Source organism: Plasmodium vinckei, assembly GCF_900681995.1.
Source record: "Plasmodium vinckei vinckei genome assembly, chromosome: PVVCY_12".
In the NCBI taxonomy this organism is placed as follows: Eukaryota; Apicomplexa; class Aconoidasida; order Haemosporida; family Plasmodiidae; genus Plasmodium; species Plasmodium vinckei.
In genome coordinates this window covers 970,098-995,061 of record NC_051304.1, presented here as the reverse complement: position 1 = coordinate 995,061, position 24,964 = coordinate 970,098, and the positions used below count along the sequence as shown (strand labels likewise).

Here is a 24,964-nt window from a genome sequence, read left to right as displayed (position 1 = left end):
AGTTAATCTGATTAGTGTATTAAAATAATTAAAGAATTTATTCCCTTGATTAATCCTGTTTAAGGTATAACAGAATTCTCCCATATAAATTCATCCATGTATATGCATTAAAAAAATATATATGCACACCTAGCGAATTTAACAGTTTTAATATCCCTATATTATGAGAAAGTACGGAGGAAACACAAAACGAAACAGAGATGATGAGGGAGATGAAAGCAACAACGCGGATAGAAAATGCATCACATTGGTTAGAGCAACATTATTACCTATTTTGAGTATAGGGAAAAATGAAAAAACAACATTATTTACACCATTTCGAAATCCATTACCAGGATTTGTAAGTAATAAAAGTTTATATTTAAAAAAAACGTTGGGTGCTAAAGTAAGGAAAACCGGATGGATAAACTTGATGAAAAATTCAATTCCTAGAAGATCCGATGAAACAGGTGATGAAAATGAAAAAGTTGAAGAGATAATAAGAAAGTTTGATCCTTTAGTTTTATATGAAGATGAAAATAGTAAAATAGAAGTCGATCCAATAGTAGCACAATATTTAAGAGAGCATCAAAGAGAAGGTGTACAATTTGTTTTTGAATGTTTAATGAATTTAAAAGATGAAAAAATAAGTGGATGTATATTAGCAGACGATATGGGATTGGGGAAAACACTACAAAGTATAAGTGTGTTATATACATTATTAAAACAAGGATATAATAAGAAACCAGCAGTAAGAAGATGCTTAATTTTATGTCCAGCTAGTTTAATAAATAATTGGAATGATGAAATTAATAAATGGTTGCCAAATAGGTGTACTGTAACATGTGTTAATGACAATGCAAAGGAAAAGATTGTAAGTAAATTAGAGGGTTTTAAATATGATTTAAAATCAACAATTTTGATATGTTCCTATGAATGTTTTCGTATTAATAATGAATCAATAGATAAATCGTCTATAGATATGATAATATGTGATGAAGCACATCGATTAAAAAATGATAAAACCAAAACATATACAAGTATATATAAATTATCAGCAAAAAAACGGTTATTATTATCAGGTACTCCAATACAAAATGATTTAGGTGAATTTTTTGCCTTGATTTCTTTGTGTAATCCTGATTTATTTGATGATACAAATTCATTTCGAAAAAAGTTTGCGAACCCAATATTAATAGGGCGAGATAAAGATGCAACAGAAAAGGAGCAACAAATTGCATCTGAACGTTTAGCAGAGTTGTCAACTATTACTAACAAGTTTATTTTAAGAAGAACTAACAATTTATTATCTAAAGTTTTACCAGTAAAATATTTGATAAACATTTTTGTAAGATTAAACCCGATTCAAGAAGCTTTATATATATTATTTCTAAAGGATAAGAAGTTATTAAAATCGGATAATTCTAATAACAAAGTTAATGTATTAATTAATATAAAAAAATTAGAAAAAATATGTAACCACCCTTTATTACTCAATGCAAATGATATAAAGGACATTGGGAATGTTCCAGTCGTAAAGCTGATTGAAGATGTGATAGCAGAAAGTGTAAAAGGTCGAGGAAATAAAATGAGTAATAAAAGTAGTGTCAATTCCTCTGCTAATGTTAGTATGGAAAATATCAATACCAGTCTTAACAATAATAATAATAGTGGGTCTAAAGATGGAGAATATTTGAGGGAAAGAAGAAAAGCAGTTGAATTAGATTATGATAAATCTGTAAAAAAAATAATAGAAGAATGTAAACGAGATGTATATAGATGTTATTATAATTTATCTTCTAAGTTTCAATTATTACATTTTTTACTTAAAACTATTAAACAAGATACTAATGATAAAGTAGTTATAGTCAGTAATTATACGCAAACATTAGATTATATGGAAATATTATGTAAAGAAAATCACTATAAATTTGTTAGATTAGATGGTGGTATAAGTATAAAAAAACGACATAAAGTTATTAGTGATTTTACTAATACAGATGATATATTCATATTTTTATTATCGTCAAAATCTGGAGGATGTGGTATTAATTTAATAAGTTCAAATCGACTTATTTTATTAGACCCTGATTGGAATCCAGCAAATGATAAACAAGCATTAGCAAGAGTTTGGCGTGAGGGACAAAAAAAAATATGCTATATTTATCGATTATTTTGTACAGGTACTATTGATGAAAAAGTATATCAAAGACAGATAAGTAAAGATGGGTTATCTTCAATGATTGTCACAAATACAAATTTATCTAAAGATCAATTATCAGATGAAAATGTTAAAAAATTATTTAATTATAAACATAATACAATATGTGAAACACATGATAATATTGAATGTAATAGATGTAACTTTAAAGATAATACAGAAGTTTATTCGGAACAGTTAGAAGATTTTGAAGAAGAAGATGTAAATACATGGGCTCATCATTTAAATATTGATACAGTACCAGATGCAATTTTAGTTAAAGCAGTTAAAGAGGCATCGGAATATAAAATAAATCATTTGAACACGCTGCCAATACTTAAAAAATTAAAACAAGATTTCGTCACCTTTTCTATGAGTTGTAAAATAGAATTTAGAGATGATCTTATTAAACAAAAGGCAAACAAAAATAATATTTCATGTCAACCTATTATCGTGTCAGACAAAAAAGAAACTCCTAAATCGAAGAAAACCAAGGCAAAAAAGGTTGATGATTATAGCGATAGTACCAATGATGAAGAGGAAGAGGAAGAGGAGGGAGAAGACGAGGATGAAGAAGAAGAGGAAGACGAGGATGAGGATGAAGAAGAAGAGGACGATGAGGATGAGGATGATGAGGATGACGATGATGAAGAAGAAGAAGACGAGGAAGAGAGGGAGATGAAAAAAAAGGAGTGTACAAAAAGGCTTCGAGAACTAATGGAATATCAAAAGGAAAAGGGATTAAATAAGAAACGAAATAATTCAAGTGAAATTGAAAAACGAGAAGAAGGAGATAAAAGTAGTAGAGATAATTCATTTTCACATAAAATTGATAATTCCAAAAATGATAAAAAAAGGCAAGACAATAATATAATTGAATTAAATAATCAAGAGAAATCAACAAAATTAAGAATGAATGAAAAAAATTCATATGATGATTTAAATTCAGTACGAGTTACAAGAAATATGACACAAAAAAATTTGATGGAGCTTTTATCACAAGATGATGAATCAAAAGCTGAAATTGTCATATCACAAGATGAGGATATGTCAGTTGAAAATATTAGTAGCGATAGTTCCTGTTTTGTATGATAGACATAAATCTATGTGAGTAACTCAAGATGAATAGTGATAGCTAACTGACACAAGATGAAAATCGATTGGTTCTATTTTTTATCATATAGTGTAACAAAAGGGAGCAGTCTTACAATATTATGTGTAAAACGTTTTCGAAGTACATAATTATTAAGAAAAAAAAGGGACAAATACATATGTACTAATTATTTGTTTGAATAATAATATAGATATATTAGAAGAATGATAATTGTTATGATAATGAAAGTGATAAGAAAATATAGCTGTACAGGATCGTAAAACTGTTAAGTATTGTCTTTTGGCGTATAACTATTATAAAAGGGATGGACATACAGAAAGACTTTGAGGTGCACTTCCCATGCGCATGTGTCATGTAGCCTTCATGCGTAAATGTTTTACAAGTATTTGCAAATAGTTTTATAATTCACACTTATCACCTTACAATAGTAAGCATGTAAAAGTAAGTTATAAAAATTTTAAATCCGATTTTGTAGCTGCCACTGAATCAGCGTATGGGATGCAACCACAATTTTAAAATTTATTTTGCTATTCCATTTTGCTACTCTATTTCATTAGCTTATTTTTTTTATTTTTATTTGCAACTTTTTCTTTACAATTTTTACTTTTATTATTTTTATTTTTTCCAAATTTTATTTGCTAATTATTATTCATTTTATTATTTAAATTTTATGTTCAGTTTTTTTTTTGCCGTATTGGGGCTTCATCAAAAAATAGTATATAGTAGTTTAGTTGTGTGATTAAATTTTTTTAAAAATTTTATAAAAAAAACGTTACGCAAATATTTGTTTATATATTATAGCCATATTGTTAGAACAAAGTATGTACTTTTATATATGTTTGGTTTACAAATAAAATTAATTGAAGTTCTTATTTTATATGATCCTACAAGTAGCAGAAATAAATAATAAGGGTAAAAAATATATATAAATATATATACCTTTTTTTTTGTTCATTTTTTTTTTTGTATATATACCTGGGTTTATTGATTAATTTTTTCTTTTTTATACTGTGTAAGCTATAATTTTATTTGCTAAAATTTTAATAAAAATAAAATTATTTGACTATATTTAACTATAGTGCAATTGTTCTTTGACAACATCGCAAAAAAAGCGCATAAAAAATGGGATAAAAAAATGACATAATAATTGCGTAGAATTTTAATAAAAGCTTTTTTAAGTGCACAATCGTGTTTGCATACAAAAAAAGGAATAGCAAAAAATATTAGTGATAAAAAAAATGATGATCATTTAGTTTTTGTTTTTTTTTTTCTTCTATACTATTTTTTTTGATGTTTTAATTTTTCCTATTTTTGCTTATCCATTTTTACATTATTTTTTACGATTTCTTATTTTTTGTTTCCTATTTTTTGTTTTACTATTTTTTGTTTTACTATTTTTTGTTTACTATTTTTTGTTTTTTATTTTTTGTTAAGGTTTAATAATTTGAATTTTAATATACCGTACCCATGTGTATGTATTACTATGCATCACAAAATAGCTTTTAGTAAATACTCTATAAATTTGTAAAAAAATATTTCCTATTATTTATTCGATATTCGACATTTTTATTTATGTATATATATATATATACCTTTTCTATAGCGTATTAGATTTTATTAAGTTTTAAATGCGACCACCACAGTTTGCTTATGTATATAAATTGTAGTATAGGCATAGTATAAATATATACATACATGATAAAGATCACTATTTCTATGTGTGCATATATTAACATTGTTATGTGCAAAATATAGAATATTATATGGCGCTAGTTTATGAATAAATTGAAAAAAAAAAAAATGATCAAAAAAAAGAAAACAAAATAAGTTTATGGACACACATTTTATATCATATTTGTAAAAAAAATATACTAACATAATTAATACATAAGAAGACTAAATAGATAGTATGTAAATAAAAGATGAAAATGAATAACGATAAAAAAACAAGTATCGAACAAGTTATGAGTGATTATTTAATAAATTTAAGTCAGTTTTATAAAAATGGACAATCATTAAGTGATCAAGATAATTACAACAATATAGATAAAAAGAAAATTCAAAAGGATGGAAAAAATAATATATCATCACATAATATATTATTAAAATATAAAAAAGATAATAGTAATAGTGAATATAGTAAAATAAGTACATCAGATGATTTTTATGATACTGAAAATAGTAAATCAAATTATTATGAGCAAATAATGAATAATATATTTCCTATTAAAGAAAGAGAAATATTTTATAATCTTCAAAAAGTAATTAAAGATGAAAATAATTATTTATATGCTGAATTAGATGAATATTTATATTGTTATTTATATGTGTTAGCTATTAAAAAAACATTTTATGATATTATTAATCAAAAAAAAATAGAATATGAAATTGAAAAATATAATGAAAATAAAAAAAAATTACAAGAAATTTATATGTTTATTCCAAATTATGGTGAAATATCTTTTGACATTAATGGTAGACAACAAACATGTACACCCTTACAAAATGATGAAACTCGTAAAGTGTTTATACAAAGAGATTATGAGCATGACCAAGTAAACAAAATCGATAAATATAAAATTCCATCCAACGAATTAGTAACATATAATTCCCATTTTAATGAGATTGAAAAGAATGATAAAAATAGGACATACAATAATTATGCAAATCTAAAACAAGATGACATTTTAAGCACACATTCATATGAGAGCATAAAAAATGAAAACATAAATAATGTAAACAATAAGAGTATGGTTTTTGAAAAAGAAGAAAATAATAATATTCAAAAAATAAAAAAAATAAAACAAGATAAAAGACATGAAAATAATAAAAATGATGGATTTAATAAAAATTATTTAATTTACGTATTTGAAATTTTAAAAAAAAATAAATTATATTGGATAGTTCCTTTAACTGTTATATCATCAGTTTATATATATTATAAATTAAAAGAAAATGTGTATAGATTTGTATATAATTATTCTATTGATATGTATAGACGTATGACAAGTTTAGTTACAAATAATAGCGTGAACGAGATTAATAATGGAAATATGCCTGGGCTTAAAGATTATAAACATTTTTTTCATAACATCAATAAGAATAATATAAAAACAATATGGTTTAATCCTTCTAATAATACTTTTAATTATTTTTTAAATAAGAATCCAGGAAAAAATACAAATATGATTATATTTAATCAACCCAAAACATCAACAAGTGATATAAGCAATGATGTAAATAATAATATGCATACAGTATATTATCATGATTATATTATGAAATATTTATTAAAAAATAAAATATATGAAAATGTAGAAATAAGATTAGATGAAAGTTTATCTAAATCATCAGTTTTTGATATAGTTAAAAAATATTCGGTAGATATACTTACATATGTTTTTTCTTTAGCATCTTTATATTATATATATGGCAAAAGGTTTTCACCATTTAATTTAGATTGTAAAATTGAAAAAAACAATATGAATAATATAATATCTTTAAATGAAATTATACTTAATCAAGAAACAAAAAGAGATGTTAAATCAATTATTTTTCTTATGCATTTTTCAAAATTATTTATAAATATTAACAGTGGTAATGATTATATAGATCATCCTTGTAGTAGTTCATTATTATTTACTGGTGAAACAGGAACAGGAAAAACTTTACTTGCTAAAACAATAGCAAAAGAATTAAATGCAGATTTTATTCATGTATCAGGTTCAAGCTTTATTGAGCTATACATAGGAAATGGTGCATCAAAAGTTCGTAATTTATTTAAAGCAGCAAAAAATAATAAAAATCCAGTAGTTGTATTTATAGATGAAATTGATAGTGTAGGATTAAATAGAAATTCAAATGATCTATCAAATAATCAAAACCATGAATATGCACAAACTTTAAACCAGTTGCTAATCGAAATAGATTCTATACATGAATACAACAATGAACAACTAATTTTGTCATCCATCGATTCAAACATGTATAGTGATAATCCTTATGAAAATGCTGTTAACTTTGTAAAAAAACAATTTTTTCAACATATTTTAAAACAAAAAAATTATAAAGATATTACAAATACGGAAAGAGAAATTTACAATTATGAAAATATTTATAATGAACAAGATGGATATGAAATGCTTCAATACTATTTAAATAATAATTTAAATTTAAAAGAGATTGAAACATTATTTAATTTAAAAAATTATAAAACAAAAAAGTATATACTACTTATAGCAGCAACAAATAGGTATACCTATCTAGATCCTGCATTAACTAGATCAAAAAGATTTGACAAAATAATTCATTTTAAAATGCCAAACTTATATACACGAAAGAATTTGTTTGATTTTTATATAAACAAATATATTTCAAAGTCGGGTTCGATAAATGTTAGGAAGGGGCAATTTGAAAATAAAGTTAACAGGTTTATATGGGACGGAAACACAGAATATAATCAAATAAATACAAACAAAATAAATAACCCAACTTATTATAAGCAAAAACATTTTAACTCTCCAAATTATAGTGAACCTTTTGACCAATCAGGGGGATATACAAATATGCGCTCACATATTCCAATGTATCAACATATAGGAAATAATATACTAACTTTTAAACCGTGGCCAGTATATGGTGAAAAATATAATAATAGTTATATACATTTACTTAAAACAATTAAAAAAATGAAAGAGAAGTATTTGAATGATTATGTAGATACATACACATTTTCTATACTAACACATCTTTTTAATTGTGCCGATATTGATCAATTAGTTTCTTCAATAAAAGTTAGCAAATTTAAAAAACAGTATCCGTATCAGATTACAAAAAATATAAATAATATAGTAGCAGAAAATATTATATCAATATTACATAAAAAGTTTTTATATGATAATCATATCCAAAAAATAATAAATAAAAAAGAATATATAGAATATAATAATCAAACAAATAATCCAATTAATAATTTAAAATTATTTTATAATAGTAATATGTATTCAGAAAAAAAATATAAAATGCATTTATCAAAATTTATAGATTACTGTGATGAAAAATGCTATCAAAAAATTCATGAAAAACCATTTGAACCTAAATTAACAATAGATGATTTACATTTTTTTATGGATTTTAAAAAAGCTAATAATAATCAATCTGGAAGTTCTGATGAATCAGATGGTATGCAAAATACTAATTTTCCTTTTAAAAATTCATTTTTAAAGAAAGATAAAAATTACCATTTAGCTATGTTATGGAAATCTATTGAGCATTTCTTTATTTCATTATATACTGATTACACACACTTAAAATAAAAAATATGTCACTATAATTAAGCAAAAAAACAATACTTTATATTTTATTGCATTACTGAATTATATTATAATTAATTTATATTTTATGTATTTATTCGATTTAACGATGGGTCATTACTCCTTTCCCCATAATTTTTTTTATGTTTATTTTTATATATTTTTTTTTTACTTCTTCTTTTACATTACTTGATTAATTTTCATTTTGAACAAGTGGAAGTTTAGTTTCTCTAATATGTTTAATCACTAGAATCGGGGGAAAAATATATATACATATATATATATATAATGCCCAAATTTGTTTTTATTAATTTTTTTACTTTGAAATTTGCGTAAGTTTTGCACGTTTACATTATTTTTTTTTTCATTTTTTAAATTAAACTTTAGTCGTTTGTTAATTAAGAATACAATTAGTATATAATGTCAAGGTTGTATACTTTGTTTTTTAGGATATAATTTTTTTTATTTCTTTCTAAAACTGGTTTTTCAAATATAGTGAGAAATAGCTTTGCACATTTAAAGCTTAGACAAATAGAAAAAGTATATCAACCTTTGATACACCCCAAATTTGTGAATAATATACATGAAAAAATGTCTTTATTACTTTGTGGTACTATTTATATTTAAAAAAAAAAAATTTATCGTCCTTTTACAAATACATTAAAGAAGTCTTTAAAAAATGTCTCCCCATTTTAAGTTCACCAAACTTATTTCATTATCCATACAACATTAGCATGTATATTTTTTTATCATATTTAATTTTCTTTTATATTTTATTCTAACATAGTGTAGAAATAAAATGATGATGTCACGCGTAAAACTGTGTAAAGGTCAAACAAGGCTTACACATATGTATGCTCAAACATTTTTAAAGATTCCATAAAATTTGTAAAAAAAAATATATATTCACAATAATAATCATGTTTACAAAAATAACAATAAATAAATGAAAAAAATATAATGTATTAATTTTATATATTTTTTAAAAGATAAAACATATTATGGATATATCTAATTAACACTATGCAATGTGTATATATATAATGAAAGAAGAGAAAAAATATATATATTCACAATAATAATGCTTACAAAAAAAATAAAATAAATGTGAAAATTCCAGGTAAACTTTTTAACCTAATTAATATTATGTATTTTGCCAATTTATAAATTTGTTTATTTTTTATATTTATATGCAAATTTCTATTTTCAACTATTTCATAATATATACTCACTACTTTACATTGTTGTGTTTTTATTTTTTTTTTATTTTACATTATTTTTTTTTTTCTATACAAATGATGAAAATAAATATATAAAAACATATGCCAATTATAATTCAAAGGATTTATTATTTTTATAAAGAAGGACAAAAAAAAATTTTATAATAAATTACACAAGTAGTGAAGATTATTTTTTTTTGAAAAAAAAAAGTGAAAGGCAATAATCTAGCCAATTGTATAGCAATAAATTATGGATCTACGTATGAACATTTTTAATTGTTTTATTTATTTTTTGTTTTTACTCCCTTTCTAAGACTATTAAGTTACTGTGATTGTACACACAATTGCGCATTGGGCATATTCCAATTTGTAATACATACGTGTGTGTATATATACACAAGTAGCTAACTCTCTTTATATATATGCATAAGAAATAGAAAGAACAGTACAAGGTAGAAGACATGCCGCGCGAAATAATAACATTACAATGTGGACAATGCGGGAATCAAATTGGGGTAGAGTTTTGGAAGCAACTATGTAATGAGCATAATATTGATCAGGAAGGTATATTAAAAAATAATAACTTTTTAAATGAGGATCGGAAAGATATATTTTTCTATCAAGCAGATGATGAACATTTTATTCCCCGAGCATTATTATTTGATTTAGAACCCCGTGTTATTAATAGTATACAAACAAGTGAATATAGAAATTTATATAATCCTGAAAATATGTTTATATCTAAAGAAGGAGGAGGTGCAGGTAATAATTGGGGAAGTGGATATAGTCAAGGACATAAAGTCGAAGAAGAAATTATTGATATGATTGATAGAGAAGTAGATAATAGTGATAATTTAGAGGGTTTTATATTATCACATTCTATAGCAGGTGGTACAGGTAGTGGAATGGGTAGCTATTTATTAGAACTATTGAATGATAATTATTCAAAAAAAATGATACAAACATTTTCTGTTTTTCCATTATTAACTAATGAAAGTAGTGATGTTGTTGTACAACCATATAATAGTATCTTGACCCTTAAAAGATTAATTTTAAGTACAGATAGTGTAGTAGTAATAGATAATACATCACTGAATCGTATATTTGTTGAAAAATTAAAATTAAATAATCCTACATTTCAACAAACAAATAATTTAATTTCAAATGTTATGTCTGCGTCTACTACAACACTTAGATATCCAGGGAGTATGAATAATGATATGATTAGTTTAATTTCATCACTCATTATTAATCCTAAATGTCATTTCTTAGTTACATCTTATACACCAATAACAGTAGATAAACATATTTCTAATGTTCAAAAAACAACTGTATTAGATGTTATGAAGAGGTTATTACATACAAAAAATATTATGGTTTCTGTTCCTGTACGTAGAGGCATGTATATTTCAATTTTAAATATAATAAGAGGTGAAACTGATCCTACACAAGTACATAAAGGCTTACAAAGAATAAGAGATCGAAAGTTAGTAAACTTTATAAAATGGAATCCTGCATCTATTCAAGTTACATTAGCAAAACAATCACCTCATATTGTTTCACCACATAAAGTTTCTGGACTTATGATGGCAAATCATACATCTATTTCGACACTTTTTGAACGTTGTGTTACTCAATTTGATAGATTATTTAAAAGAAGAGCCTTTTTAGAAAATTATAAAAAAGAACCCATGTTTTCTAGTGCAGATGGTCAAGGAAACTTTGAAGAAATGGAGTCTTCAAAAGAGATTACACAAAATCTTATTGATGAATATAAAAGTGCAGAACGAGATGATTATTTTAGTCATACATATATGTAGATAAAACTTATTTTTTTTTTTTTTTCATTCGTAATTAAATGTGCAATTAGCATGGCCGTATATATGAGTACCATTTGGGTAACTCTATTATTTCATACTTTTTTTTTTATAAAAACTTTTACTAATTATATAATTTTAAATAAAAGATTGCAATTAGTTTCAATTGTTAGCTCATTCACATGAGTTTTCATGAATTTTTATTACTTATATATTAGCATGGTCGACTGGCTTTTAGTCGGGTATTTTAGTTTTGGCTGTACATGTGGAAGTTTTCGTAAATGGGTGAATTTAAAAAATTAAATTAAAAAAAAACATGTACGTATATGTAAAAAATTGTGTATTTACATAAAAATAAATATCACAACAAAAATTGTGCACATATATATGCATGAATATGTGTAAGAAGATGTAGTGACTGCTAACCATGAACAATATTAATCGTTCTAGTAGCAAATATCACTAAGTTTTCATTTGGATCTACCACATACAACCAGTTGCGGGAAGCATTGTAGAAGGATAAATATAATCCCGAGAATTTAAATCACAATTAAGTATATATGGGTCTTCATATTCAACACCTTTACTAGTTACTTTAACTATTTGTATTTTATTTGAAGCTCTTGTGTCCCTAAAATATAATACTTTTAAACATTCATTTAATAATGAACGAGCTTCATCTTCAGTCATATTATCTCTATAATGGTTTCGTAATAATGTAAGGGCAAAGTATCGAGCATAACCTGTTGTTATATAATCCTCACAGAAGTGAGTTCCATGCATATCAACAAATCCAATATATAAATCATTTTTATCAATGTCTTTATATTCTTCATTATTTTGTTTCTCTGAATATAATAATATATCTTTATCATTGTCATCATATTCTTGTGAATTTAAACCAGCTATTATTATATTGTCAAATAAAGGATCGATCTTATTTTTTCTATTATAAAATAATCTACTTACATATGAATGGTAATATTTTGTATCATGTAAATCATATTTGCTTTTCTTTTCTACTACATCATTTACATTAACTCGTGTTAATAATTCATGTAAATATTGAGCATCGGCTAGTTCCCCACTAAAGCTCATTACTGTTTTGTTGCTTATCTTGAAAATCCTTTGCACATTTTGGAATTTTGCATAGTTTCCATAGCTAGCTGTAAATATAAAAAGAAAAAAAAACATGCACATATAACAAACTATGTACTATTTTTATTACTAATAATTATTGCTTATATTTTTTTACATAAAAATTTTACCTTTTTTGTCAGCTGCAATCATTACCCCATTTTTGTATTTCAGGGCTATTACTGATGTTCCGGTAACTACTGGGCCTAATGTCATTTTTATCACGTTATTTTATTATAAAAAAAAAAAACAAAAAATATTTTACTCCTTTTCTTTTGATGTTATTGAGTTTTTATTTCCTTATATTAGGAAATTTATTCGATAAAAATTTCTTCAATGTGTTTCTCAATATATATATATTGCTCACAATTAAATGTGAAGCTGTTTATTTTTGCAAATTTTTTATTTCACAATCCATCAATGGCAATTATGAAAATAGTATTCTCCAAACACCCTTTAAGTTTGTTTTAACTTTTAGCAATATAGCTATGAATATGTAATATTAAATTTTCTATTTATTGATATATACTATTATTTTTATTATTGCTATTATTATTTTTTTTTTTTCCTGCACTGTTAATAAAATTTATACCCTATTGCCACACTTCTTCTCTTATTTCGTCCTGAACGGCAAGAAAAAAAAAGTATATAGCCAAATATTGTAATATGGAATAATTTTTCCTTTTTTTCTCTCCTAAGTATTGTTAAACTTGAATTAATAAATCACAAAAAAATCAATGATTTAATTATTATATATAAATAGTGTGTTTTTATATCGTTCTCAATTATTTATTAAATATATTATAATAACATTTCCCTTTTTTAAAGGTCCCTAACCTAATCTAATAATTTTATTCTTGCATATTTTATTACATATGCTGTACATATTTTTTATTCCTATATTTAAATTTAGTCATACAAACGAATGAGGGTAAAGGCATGTATTATATATGTAGGTGTAGTTATATCCTAATTTATTAGTAATCCTTAAACATATTAGGATTGCTCGTTTTATTTTTCAATATTATATTGATATTTATTCTATTTCCATTTTTTGAACACTTATCTTTACATTTTTCATGGATGAAAAAAAAAAAATTTCATATGCACACACCGTTTTTATAACTTTGAATATAAATGTGCAAGACTTATTGAAAAGTTTTATACAACCATTTAAGAACAAAAGAAATAAATTCATATTATATAGTTATATCGAAATTTTCCTACATACCAAATTAAAAAAATGTTGTCCTAATCATATAATCAAAGTTTTCGTAATATATAGCATATGATAGTAAAAAATGTTCTTTATTTTTATAATTAACAAATATAATAAGTGAAAAAAAAAAAATGTGTAAGAGACAATGTTATAATATAAAATAAAGTTGTATATTTTTATTATGGTTTTAAAAAATTATATTTATTTTTTCATATCCTACAACAATTTGTGTTTTTAATTATTCCAAAAAAAAAGTTAGTATAATTATATTTAAAAATGTTTATAGAATATGAATATGACTACTTATTATAATTTAATTTATATGTTATACAACTACATATAAATGATTTAATTATCATATTAACATTTTTGCCTAACATAGGTATTGTATTCCCAATTGGTGGTTAAGGATTTCACTTGTTTGGGAAGTAGTTTGCAATTTCATGTACATATATATATATATAGAGAGAGAGAGAGAGAAAGAGAATGTAAAACCATGTTTTATTATTGTTCATTCGAACGAGAAATAATGAGAAGAAACTTGGCATTCAAAAGGATATTTGCTATGCCATATATATATTTTTTACTTTGTAAATTTTATAATATATTTATATATTACTTTCCTACATGTTTAAGCTAAAAAAATTGTTTTAAAAAAAATAGATTATTTCCTTTAAAAGGATTGTATATTTTCAAAATATTTTAAATTTGTTAAATATATTTTTGTTCTTGTTTATTTTCCTTCCATTTTATATGTAATTGTATAAGGGATGTGGAAAAAATCCAACATTTTATTTTTTTTTAATTTTGAAATATATAAAGATTTGCCTCCTCAGGGTCAACAAAAATAATAACAAGGTAAAAGAAATGACCTTTGGTTTTCTACAAACTTTTATTTAGTTTTTTTGTTTTTTTTTCATCATTGGAGGTTCAACCATAAAAATGGAAGGATCAATAGTAAAAAAAAAAAAAAAAGAAAGAAAAAAAAAATATATATTTTAATACTAAATTTATAGTTTTATAATCACACAAGAGGTATGAAAATTATGGGGCGAAAAAAATGTCGTTCCGATTTTGTTTGTGTATACTTAGCTAATTTTTCGCTATATAGCTAGCCCAAAAATGCAAATAAAAATGTATATATATATTACATATATATGGGTATGCCCCCATCAGTATTCCTTAAAAATGGTGCTTAAAGTGAGAGCTAGCCTTTAAAGGTATAGCTAGTATTTGCTATTAAAAAAATGGCAAAACTGATAAGCATTACAAGTGCAATATTATGCTAAGCCCATTCCATTGCTGGTTAAAAAAATATATTAATTTTTCCAGGAATAAAAAATTATATATGTAAAACAAATAAAGCTAAGGCGTGGCAAAAAAATATGTAAGCATTTTATATATGTAAAAAAATGGAGTAGTATATACCATTTTATATGTAGCAATTTTGCTGCTACTCAAAAATACATAAAATTATTATGCACAAACCAAAGATAAAAAAATTCAAAATTTCGCACGTATAAAATTATTAATATTATGTATGTATCCCTCTTTAATTGTTGTAATATTTTTTTTCACCATCATATAAAAATATATTATAACTTTTAAAAATTATATTACAATAAAATATGAAAAAAAAAAATATATATATTATTGAGGGTGATATTTTGCTGGATGCTTGTCATAATACTTGTTTATATTCCCCCATGTAGAAACAAAAAATACATAATCTCGTAATTTTTTTATGTTATTTTATATTCACATATATTCTTGTGGCATACTATAATATTCTTTATTTTTAACTCCATACACAATTTTATTATGACATACATTATTTCAATTCTAATAAAAATATGACCATAACAATTTCAGGGTTAATAAATATGTCCATAATTATTAATATGGCTACCCCATTATTTTTATATTCATAAATATGTAAAAAAGGGGTGAAAAAAAAAAAAAAAAATTTTAATTTGTAAAGAGTTAACATGATGGGAAGTCTATCATCAGATCGAAGTTCTGATAAAAGTTTTTCATCGAGTAGATCATCATCTCCAGAAAAAAGTAAATATAACAAGAGGAATGATGAAAAAACACATAAGCATAGACATAGGGAGCGACGGTATAGCACCAGCCGAAGTAGAAGTAGTACCTCTTTAGACTCCAAATCAAGTGAAAGTTATAAACATTCACATAAAAAGTCAAGACGAAGACGTGGAAAAAGTACATCAAGTAATGATGAGAGTTCATCTGGAAGCAGAACAAGTAGCAGTGATGATGAAATGGTGAGAAAAAAACACAAAAAAAAAAGAGAAAAAGAAAAGAAAGAAAAAAAGAAGCATAGAATAGACACATCAAGTGATGAAGAAAGGGAAAGACGAAAAGAAAAACATAAAAAAAAAAAAAAAAAAGATAAAGATAAAAAGAAAGATAGAGATCAAAAAACTATTACAGTAAAAGATCTAAAAAAAGAAAGAGAGAATTTAATGAAACACCATTTTAATTATACTGATGAATGTAATCCATTTGGTGATAATACATTATCTACTCCATTTGTTTGGAAATTAAAAAATAAATATGAAAAAATAAAGCATGGTAATAAAACAAAAGTAACAACTAATAGTTTACTTCAAAATTCTTTATCAAAAATTAGTGAAATAGAGCAAGTAAAAAAAAGAAGAGAGGAAAGAGATAAAGAAAGAGCTATGTTTGAAGATTATAAACTTCAATTAGAAAAACAAAGAAACCAAATTAATATTAAAGAATATATTGAACAAGAAGAATTATTTTTTATAAATCAACAAATACAATCATCAGATGATAGGATAGCTCATAATCATATACAAATAGTAGACATATTTAGAATTGCAACTAAAATTGAAAGTGGAGAATCAGTTCAAAATGTACACTTGGAAAATTATTTAACTCCATTTTATTACATGCTAGAAGGTATTTAAATGAAAATGAAAATGAGCAAATAAATGAACGAATAAATAAAGTTTATTTATTTTCCTATATAGGAAACATATATATTCTCAAATTGTGATATAATTTATTTTTTATTTTTTTTTTTTTATAGACCTGAACGAGCGTGATTTAGAAAATTGCACCAAACAAATAAAACTACTTATATCACATGATAGGCTCTTTAATGAAAAGAAATATCATAATTACTGGAATTCTCTTTATTTTTTTTGTGAATATTATTTAAACAAATTTAATGATAGTGATGATGAGGCTTATAAAACTAAAGAGCTAGATGAAAAAACAAATAAAAAAATTGAAGAATTTTTTAAAAATAAAGATTATGATGAATTAATAACATATGAGCATAAAATAAAAAATAAAATAATTATAAATGATACTGAAAATTTCGATTCAATTTTTTGGAACAATATTTTGTTAAAGATTCCTTTTTTTAAAGCCAAATATGTTCTTGATGATTTTAGGAACAAATTACTCAAAAAAATTAACATTACCAGTGGGCACTTTGAAAAAAAAAGGTATGTTTATATCAAGCTGTTGATAATGTTTATATATGTCTGCAATTAATTCACTTGTTATATTCACATTCTAAAGAATATAATAAACTAAAATATTGCTATATCAATAATAGTACAGTTGTTCTTAAAAATAATTGAAATTAAATTTTCATTAATTTTAATTTAAGGCTCTGTTTTACACTTATATTTTTTATTACAAATATATCAATTTCGTGTGTGTGCATTTTTAGCTAGCCAAATAAAATTTTATATAGCTAGCTAAAATGAAAAAAAAAAAAAAAAATAACGATTGCTGTGTGTGTATTCAATAATTTCTCTCTTTTTTTTACCTCTTCTTTAGGATAAGCCAAAATATAAGAACAAACCAGGAAAAAAGAGAAATTGATGATAGTGAAAAAATCATTTTTGAATGCAAAAGTATCGAATTGCTACCTTTTGAAACTTTTGAAGATGATGAAGATGTTCATGTATATTTACCACATGAAGAATTAGAAGAAAGGAAAGAAATTAATGAAAGTATTTTCCTAAGATTGCAAAAAAATATTATAGATAGTAATATAGAAGAAGAAGAAGAAGACGAAAGGGAAGATAGCCATATTAAATATGAAAAAATAAAAAAAAGTGATACTCTAGAAAAAGATAATGAAATTAATGATAATCATTTTAATATGATAAATAAATTGTTTACTAAAGAAAAACAAATTTATGATCATTTTGTTCAAAAAGAAAGACAAAAAGGAAATAAAGATGGAATAATATTAAAGGATGTAACTTACAAAAGCAATACTCATATTAATAATACTATAACAAGTTTATTAAAAAATAATTTAATGATATCACGAAAACCGTTATATTTTAATAGAATAAAAACATCTTTTGATTGGAATAAATATAATAAAACTCATTATGATTATGAAAACACACCACCAAAATATATATGTGGATATAAATTTAATATATTTTATACAAATTTATTAAATTCAAATCAAAAACCTTCATGGAAAATATGCCCTTGTGACGAAGAAGGAACTGTTTTAATTGTTTTTCATGGTGGCCCTCCATATATAGATATTGCATTTAAAATTATTAATTCAGAATGGTCTTACGATAAACATAGAGGATTTCGAAATGTTTTTAGCAGAGGAATCCTACAACTATATTTTAATTTTAAGAAGAAACGTTATAGACGATAATGATAAACCATTGTATATATTTTGAGCTTTCTTTCCTCAATTGAGGAATGCTACTAACATATATACAATATGAAATTCCGCATATTCGATACTCTACATATTATACGTGTATTGTGGCTATTTCTATTTTTTTTTAGTATTTTTAAACAGATTGGCTATTTTTACAAGTCCATATTTGTTACTTTTTTGTTTTAAATATATATATACTATACATGTATATGCAAATGGTATTATGCATTTAGAAAAATATTTAGCCTAACATTTTTATGTACATATAAAAATGGCAAAATGCAAGTTATCTTGCTTTTATCTTTTATTATATATGTAATTATTTTTCAATGCAATTAATTATTATCATTTTCCCCTTTTTTTTTGTAACTTTTATAACCATTTAGTATAAAAAAATTATACCCATTACTTTATCAGTTCATTATTGCTATTTCATTTTCTTTAAAAACCGAATCGCTATTTGGTGTCACTTGCTAGTTGGTATATTTTCATTTTAAGTAAAGACACTTTTTAAATAGTAAAATAATAGCATAATAAAATAATAAAATGGCAAAATGACAAAATAAAGCAAAAAAAAAACATGTATATTTTTTTTTATATTTTTGTAAAAATATCATATGCATATTATCATTCCCAGTGCGGCAAAAAAAAAAAACAACATTTATCTTTGCATATTAGCTAAAATAAATTTTTTTTTTTCAAATATTATAAGAAATTGTTTTACCCCCATTTTGTTAATTTAATGTTTTGTGGTTTTCACTTTCTATTATTATATATATTATTTTTTGAAAAAAATTAAAAATACCAAACGAAAGGGACAAAATTTACATTTTTAAATTGAGTTATTTTTCAGTTACATATTCTATATATTCTTAATAAATAGGTAGTAAATAAAATGAGAAGAATAAAGCAAATTTAAATATATAATGTAGTGAAAATATTTAAATTTATCGAATATTTTATTATCATCCTGTTTTATATAAACCTGTATATATACATGGTTTGTTTTTTTTTTAAATAAAATGTCTCAAAAATAAAACTACGACGTCTCAATTTGTTGAAAACCTTAAATAATAACAAAATTAAAAATAATAATAGTAATAACAACAATAGTAGGAGAGGAATGAGCATACAGATTTAGTGATCGGAAAAACTATCCCATAGAAATATCGTACATGAAAGAAATGGAGCCATATCAGGGCAGGCAACCAAATTGTACTGATGATTTATGGAACTCCAATAAACAAAATAATCAGCTAAACCAAAGAGGAAATATAAATAATCATAATAAAAGTTACAATGAGGAATACAATACACATTTTAAAGACATACAAAATAATGATAATATAAAAAAAAAGGAAATAAATCCTCCAATTTTTAAAAATTATAATAATATACAGCCATACAGCCATATAAATGATCAAAAAAAAAAAAATTTTTTTTTTAATAATTTTACAAATAAAGCTAGTAACCTTAATAATATTAATAAAAGTTCGTCTATTGAAGATAATATAAATAGAAATTGTGAAAATTGGAATAATAATACTATTTATGGATATGATGGGAACTACTTACCATCTTCTTTATATAATAATAATAAAAGCAATTACAAGTTTAGTAACTTAAACATGAATAACCATCATATTAATAAAAATAATATGTACATGCATAATAATATAATAAATGAAGAATATCAAAATGGGAATAATATACAACAGGTATGTAAGATAGCTAGTAATAACAATAATATAAAGTATAGAAATAAAAATAATTATATAAATAATTTTAATAAAAATGGAAAAAAAAGAAAATTAATAATGACTGATAGGATAAATAGCTTTGAAAAAAAACATAAATTGGAAGAAAACTCTAAAGATGAAAATGAAGACATACAAAATAGTTTTGGCAATTTAGTTCCAAATTTGGAAAATGAATTAAATATAAATAGTTCAAACGAAGGTGAAGATGAAGATGAAGAAAATAATATAGAACAAAACAAATTATACACAAATAGCCATACAGATAATATAACAAAAACAATAGACATAAACAAACATGATGACAAAACAAATGAAAATTATAATGATGATAATCCTTATAAAATAAAACAAAATGATATACTTAAAAATGCAATAGATTATTTTTCAAACATTAATAAATACAAAAATGAAGAATTAAACTCGGATGATGATGATAGTGTAGTAAAGTTTGATGAAGATAATCAAAATATATGTTATGTATGTAAAAAAAATATGTACATATATAAATGTCCATTTTGTGAAGCTAGGACATGTTGTTTAGAATGTTCTAAAAATCATAAAAAATTATTTAATTGTAAAAATAAATTAAAAAAAGATTTTAAAATAAAACATATAGGAAGAAATAATTTTAATGATGAACTTTTGTATAAAGATTTCTTATTTTTACAAAATGTTGAAAAAATTGTAGAAGGAAATTATAAATTTATAAAAATAAATGATTATGAAAATAAGCCAAACATTTGGGGATATTATAGAGATAAAAAAGTATTTCATATTTTTAAGAAAAAAAAAATACATTTATTAAAAGCACCTATATATACAACTTTGCATAAGACAAACAAAACATGTATTCGCAATAGTATTATTTATTGGACTGTTAAAGTTACATTTTCAAATTTAAATTTTTTCATAACACGAGATAATGTAAGTGAAAATTCGACGTTTCTTCAGCTCTTAAATGCACTGTGTACAAAAACAGAAAGTCTGCAATCCAAGTTGAGCGAGTTTTTTAAAAACCTGAGCTCTCTGCGCATTTATTTAAAAAATGGGACAAAGGTAGAAGAACCCAACAAGGAAGAAAACAAAATTGATAACAACGATAAAGACGTGGTTGAGGACATACCCGAAGAACAAAATGACAAAACTGATGAACAGACTTTTGAAGAACTCGAAAATTCACAACGAAATGAATGTGACTTTTTTTCAGTGAAACATACAATCAACTATGCATTGATAAATCAATCATTTTATGAATATCCACATTTTTTTTTTGAAATTTTATATGAAAATGATATACCAATTCCAAATCCTTTATATAAAGATAGTTCTAATTCAAAATAAAACAATAAAGGGGAAAAATAACCGATCTCTTTTTAGTATAGAAAAGTATGAACAGGAGGAATGAATAAAAAATAATAATAATTTAGTAAAATAAAAACAGAGTTTATATTATAACTCAAGTTATACGTAACACTTACAATGGGTCATATTATTCTTCTTTAGGATTTTCATAATTTCAGTTGTTTTAATAATTTGTGCTTGTTTTTTTGTTTGTTTACTTATTTTATTTTTAATTTGTTTTCTTATTTTTCTTTTTTTGGTATTTAAACAACTTTTAAAATATAATATGAAAATATACTTGTATAAATATTACAAATAAATCGGTTGGTCGAAGGAAAACACCCTTCCCTTGTGGTAAATGGATTTGTAATTTTTAAAACTAGTTACACAAGTTTACAAAAAATATTATTAAATGATATAATAACATATATAATAGTAATAAAGTAGAAAAACAAATTTTTATCTTTCCTTTATAATAATTCGTGTTTAATCTGGTATAAATAATTTAAAAATATATTTATATATGTGCTAGGATACAAAATATGTAATATAACAAACACATGGAACTCATTCGTGCCAATATAATAGTACTAAATGTACTGCGCATATAATGTAATATATATATATATTTATGTGAATATCTGTGTTACTACCATTATGGTTATTTGTTATTTTTTTTTTAATTTTATGTTTCCATCACATTTGGGTAAGTTTTGTGGTAAAACTCCGCATTTTATTCAACTATACCTAGAAAAAATAAGATAATAATAAAAAAAGGAAATTATGAAAAGAATAACTTTTCGAGAATATTCATTTGAGTTTCTCTAAAACTGTAGCAAATTCATTACTATGTTTTTTTCCTATCCCTCATTTGCTATAATAATAATAACCAAATAATGTGAAAAAAAAATTATGAACGTTCATATTTTTTTGTTACTGCTTTTTTGTGGTACATTTTTATGCAAAAAAAATAGTAATAATGGCAATTTTCGAATTATACACCAAAATGGGACAAGAGGGAACAGAAAAAGAAATGTAAAATGTGTAAGAGAAAAGAAGCAATATAATTATATACATCCCAATGAAATTAGTAAAAATAAAAATGACATCCGTTATCATCACTACAATTTTCTTATAACTACATCCACACACAAAAAAAAACTGCTAGCCAAAAAAGAAAAATCTAAAAGGCAATATAACCTTAACAGTTCAGGCGAAGGTTTTTCAAACACAGTCCATAATAATGTTAAAAAAAACACAAACGATTATTCAGAAGAACAATTACCAACATATCATAAATACATTGAAAATTTCAAAACAAGAAAAATTATTCATCCAAGTATAAGAATAACAGATCATGATAAAAAATTTATGAAATGTAAAGAAAGTTATAATAAATTATATTCACATTTAACAGAGACTGAATTATTTGAAAATTTTTCATATGTTGGTAGACAAAGAAAAGGTATATTATCTCCAAAATATTATTTACCAAAATATATCGAAAGGCCAAATTATCACAAAACAGGTACACCTATTTATGTAAATTATGAAAATAATTCAAAATCGAAGGAATATATATCAATGAGAAATAGTAATAATGGAACGGGGAATAAATATGAATATGATAATGTAAAAACGGATCATGATATTGAAATAATTTCAAGAAATTGCAAATTTGCTAGAGAATTAATGGATGATATATCATATATAATATGTGAAGGTATAACAACAAATGATATAGATATATATATATTAAATAAATGTGTAAATAATGGATTTTATCCCTCTCCATTAAATTATCATTTATTTCCTAAAAGTTCATGTATATCAATAAATGAAATATTATGTCATGGTATACCAGATAATAATGCTTTATATGAAAATGATGTTGTAAAGGTGGATATAAGTGTATATAAAGATGGGTACCATGCGGATATGTGTGAAAGTTTTATTGTTCAAAAGATTTCAAAAGAAGAAAAAAAAAAACGGAAAAAAAATTATGACTATATATATTTAAATGATAAACTTAGAACTAAGCATACAAAGTACATTCTAAAATATAATTTCGATTTAACAACAAATAAAATAGTCAAAAAGGGGAAATACCCATCTGTTAGAAAAGTTAGATATAATCCACCAAATTCGAAAGAACATGAAAATGAATACATAGAAGAATATGATGACAATACTAACCCTGTTTTGGGGGAAAGTCCATATGCCCATAACTATTATACATATAATGATGGTCCAAATAATGTTTCTGAAAATTATGAAGACGAACTTGAAAATTTTCATCGCAGATATGATGAAGATTTTATTTTTAATCCAAAAAAAGGAGAAGTATACAATAATCTTCAACAGTATATATATCAAAAGGGAATGGAAACGGATAAAAATAGAAAAGAAATGAATAGAAAATTTGAATTTTTTGATACAAGTAAGCAAGGTATAGCGAATATGAAAAGATTTATGTTTGAAAAAAATAGAGATTTAATTAAAACTGCTTATGATTGTACTATGGAAGCTATAAGTATATGTAAGCCGGGTGTTCCTTTTAAAAATATAGCAAAAGTTATGGATGATTATTTGAAAAAAAAAAATAATTCATATCAATATTATTCTATTGTCCCCAATTTATGTGGGCATAATATTGGGAAAAACTTTCATGAGGAACCTTTTATTATACATACATTAAATGACGATGATAGAAAAATGTGTGAGAACTTAGTTTTTACAATCGAACCAATTATAACGGAGCGTTCTTGTGATTTTATTACTTGGCCCGATAACTGGACATTATCAAATTCAAGGTATTATTATTCTGCACAATTTGAGCACACCATACTTATCACAAAAAATGGGGCCAAAATTCTTACACAAAAAACAGACACATCTCCTAAGTATATATGGGAGGAGGATGGAAATTAGCAGGTTACTAAATAGGTATGATCTTTATTATTTTATATATTTTTTTTGAATAATGATGAAAAAAATTGTTTATCATATACTCACTTGCCTGTTATTCGACCAAAATTGGCATTTTCAATTTTTTATATATGTATTTATATTATACTTGTTTTCCAAAATATAAATCATATATCACTTGATTTCACTATTTTTTTTAATTTTGTTTCTTTGTTGTGCAAATATGCACACA

General features: G+C 23.7%; 7 protein-coding genes across 7 annotated transcripts; 6 read left to right on the top strand and 1 right to left on the bottom strand.

The window, feature by feature from the left end:
* Positions 1–163: 163 nt before the first annotated feature.
* PVVCY_1202780 (DNA repair and recombination protein RAD54, putative) lies at positions 164–3,271 on the top strand (the record flags this gene model as incomplete). The annotated part of the gene is made up of 1 exon (XM_008625286.1): positions 164–3,271. One exon carries the CDS (start codon positions 164–166, stop codon positions 3,269–3,271), a length of 3,108 nt encoding a protein of 1,035 aa, XP_008623508.1.
* A 1,944-nt stretch (positions 3,272–5,215) lies between these two features.
* PVVCY_1202770 (AAA family ATPase, putative) lies at positions 5,216–8,608 on the top strand (the record flags this gene model as incomplete). The annotated part of the gene is made up of 1 exon (XM_008625285.1): positions 5,216–8,608. One exon carries the CDS (start codon positions 5,216–5,218, stop codon positions 8,606–8,608), a length of 3,393 nt encoding a protein of 1,130 aa, XP_008623507.1.
* Positions 8,609–10,286: 1,678 nt separating this feature from the next.
* Positions 10,287–11,645, top strand: PVVCY_1202760 (tubulin gamma chain, putative; the record flags this gene model as incomplete). The annotated part of the gene is made up of 1 exon (XM_008625284.1): positions 10,287–11,645. One exon carries the CDS (start codon positions 10,287–10,289, stop codon positions 11,643–11,645), a length of 1,359 nt encoding a protein of 452 aa, XP_008623506.1.
* Positions 11,646–12,122: 477 nt separating this feature from the next.
* On the bottom strand, positions 12,123–12,995 carry PVVCY_1202750 (proteasome subunit beta type-4, putative; the record flags this gene model as incomplete). Its single annotated transcript, XM_008625283.1, has 2 exons — positions 12,123–12,808; positions 12,911–12,995. The coding sequence occupies 2 exons, from the start codon at positions 12,993–12,995 to the stop codon at positions 12,123–12,125; spliced, it is 771 nt and encodes a 256-aa protein (XP_008623505.1).
* A 2,991-nt stretch (positions 12,996–15,986) lies between these two features.
* On the top strand, positions 15,987–18,694 carry PVVCY_1202740 (cactin homolog, putative; the record flags this gene model as incomplete). Its single annotated transcript, XM_037634663.1, has 3 exons — positions 15,987–16,947; positions 17,078–17,501; positions 17,842–18,694. The coding sequence occupies 3 exons, from the start codon at positions 15,987–15,989 to the stop codon at positions 18,692–18,694; spliced, it is 2,238 nt and encodes a 745-aa protein (XP_037490728.1).
* Positions 18,695–19,878: 1,184 nt separating this feature from the next.
* PVVCY_1202730 (conserved Plasmodium protein, unknown function) lies at positions 19,879–21,804 on the top strand (the record flags this gene model as incomplete). Its single annotated transcript, XM_008625281.2, has 1 exon — positions 19,879–21,804. The coding sequence occupies one exon, from the start codon at positions 19,879–19,881 to the stop codon at positions 21,802–21,804; it is 1,926 nt and encodes a 641-aa protein (XP_008623503.2).
* Positions 21,805–22,716: 912 nt separating this feature from the next.
* PVVCY_1202720 (methionine aminopeptidase 1c, putative) lies at positions 22,717–24,735 on the top strand (the record flags this gene model as incomplete). The annotated part of the gene is made up of 1 exon (XM_008625280.1): positions 22,717–24,735. The coding sequence occupies one exon, from the start codon at positions 22,717–22,719 to the stop codon at positions 24,733–24,735; it is 2,019 nt and encodes a 672-aa protein (XP_008623502.1).
* Between the last annotated feature and the right edge of the window lie 229 nt (positions 24,736–24,964).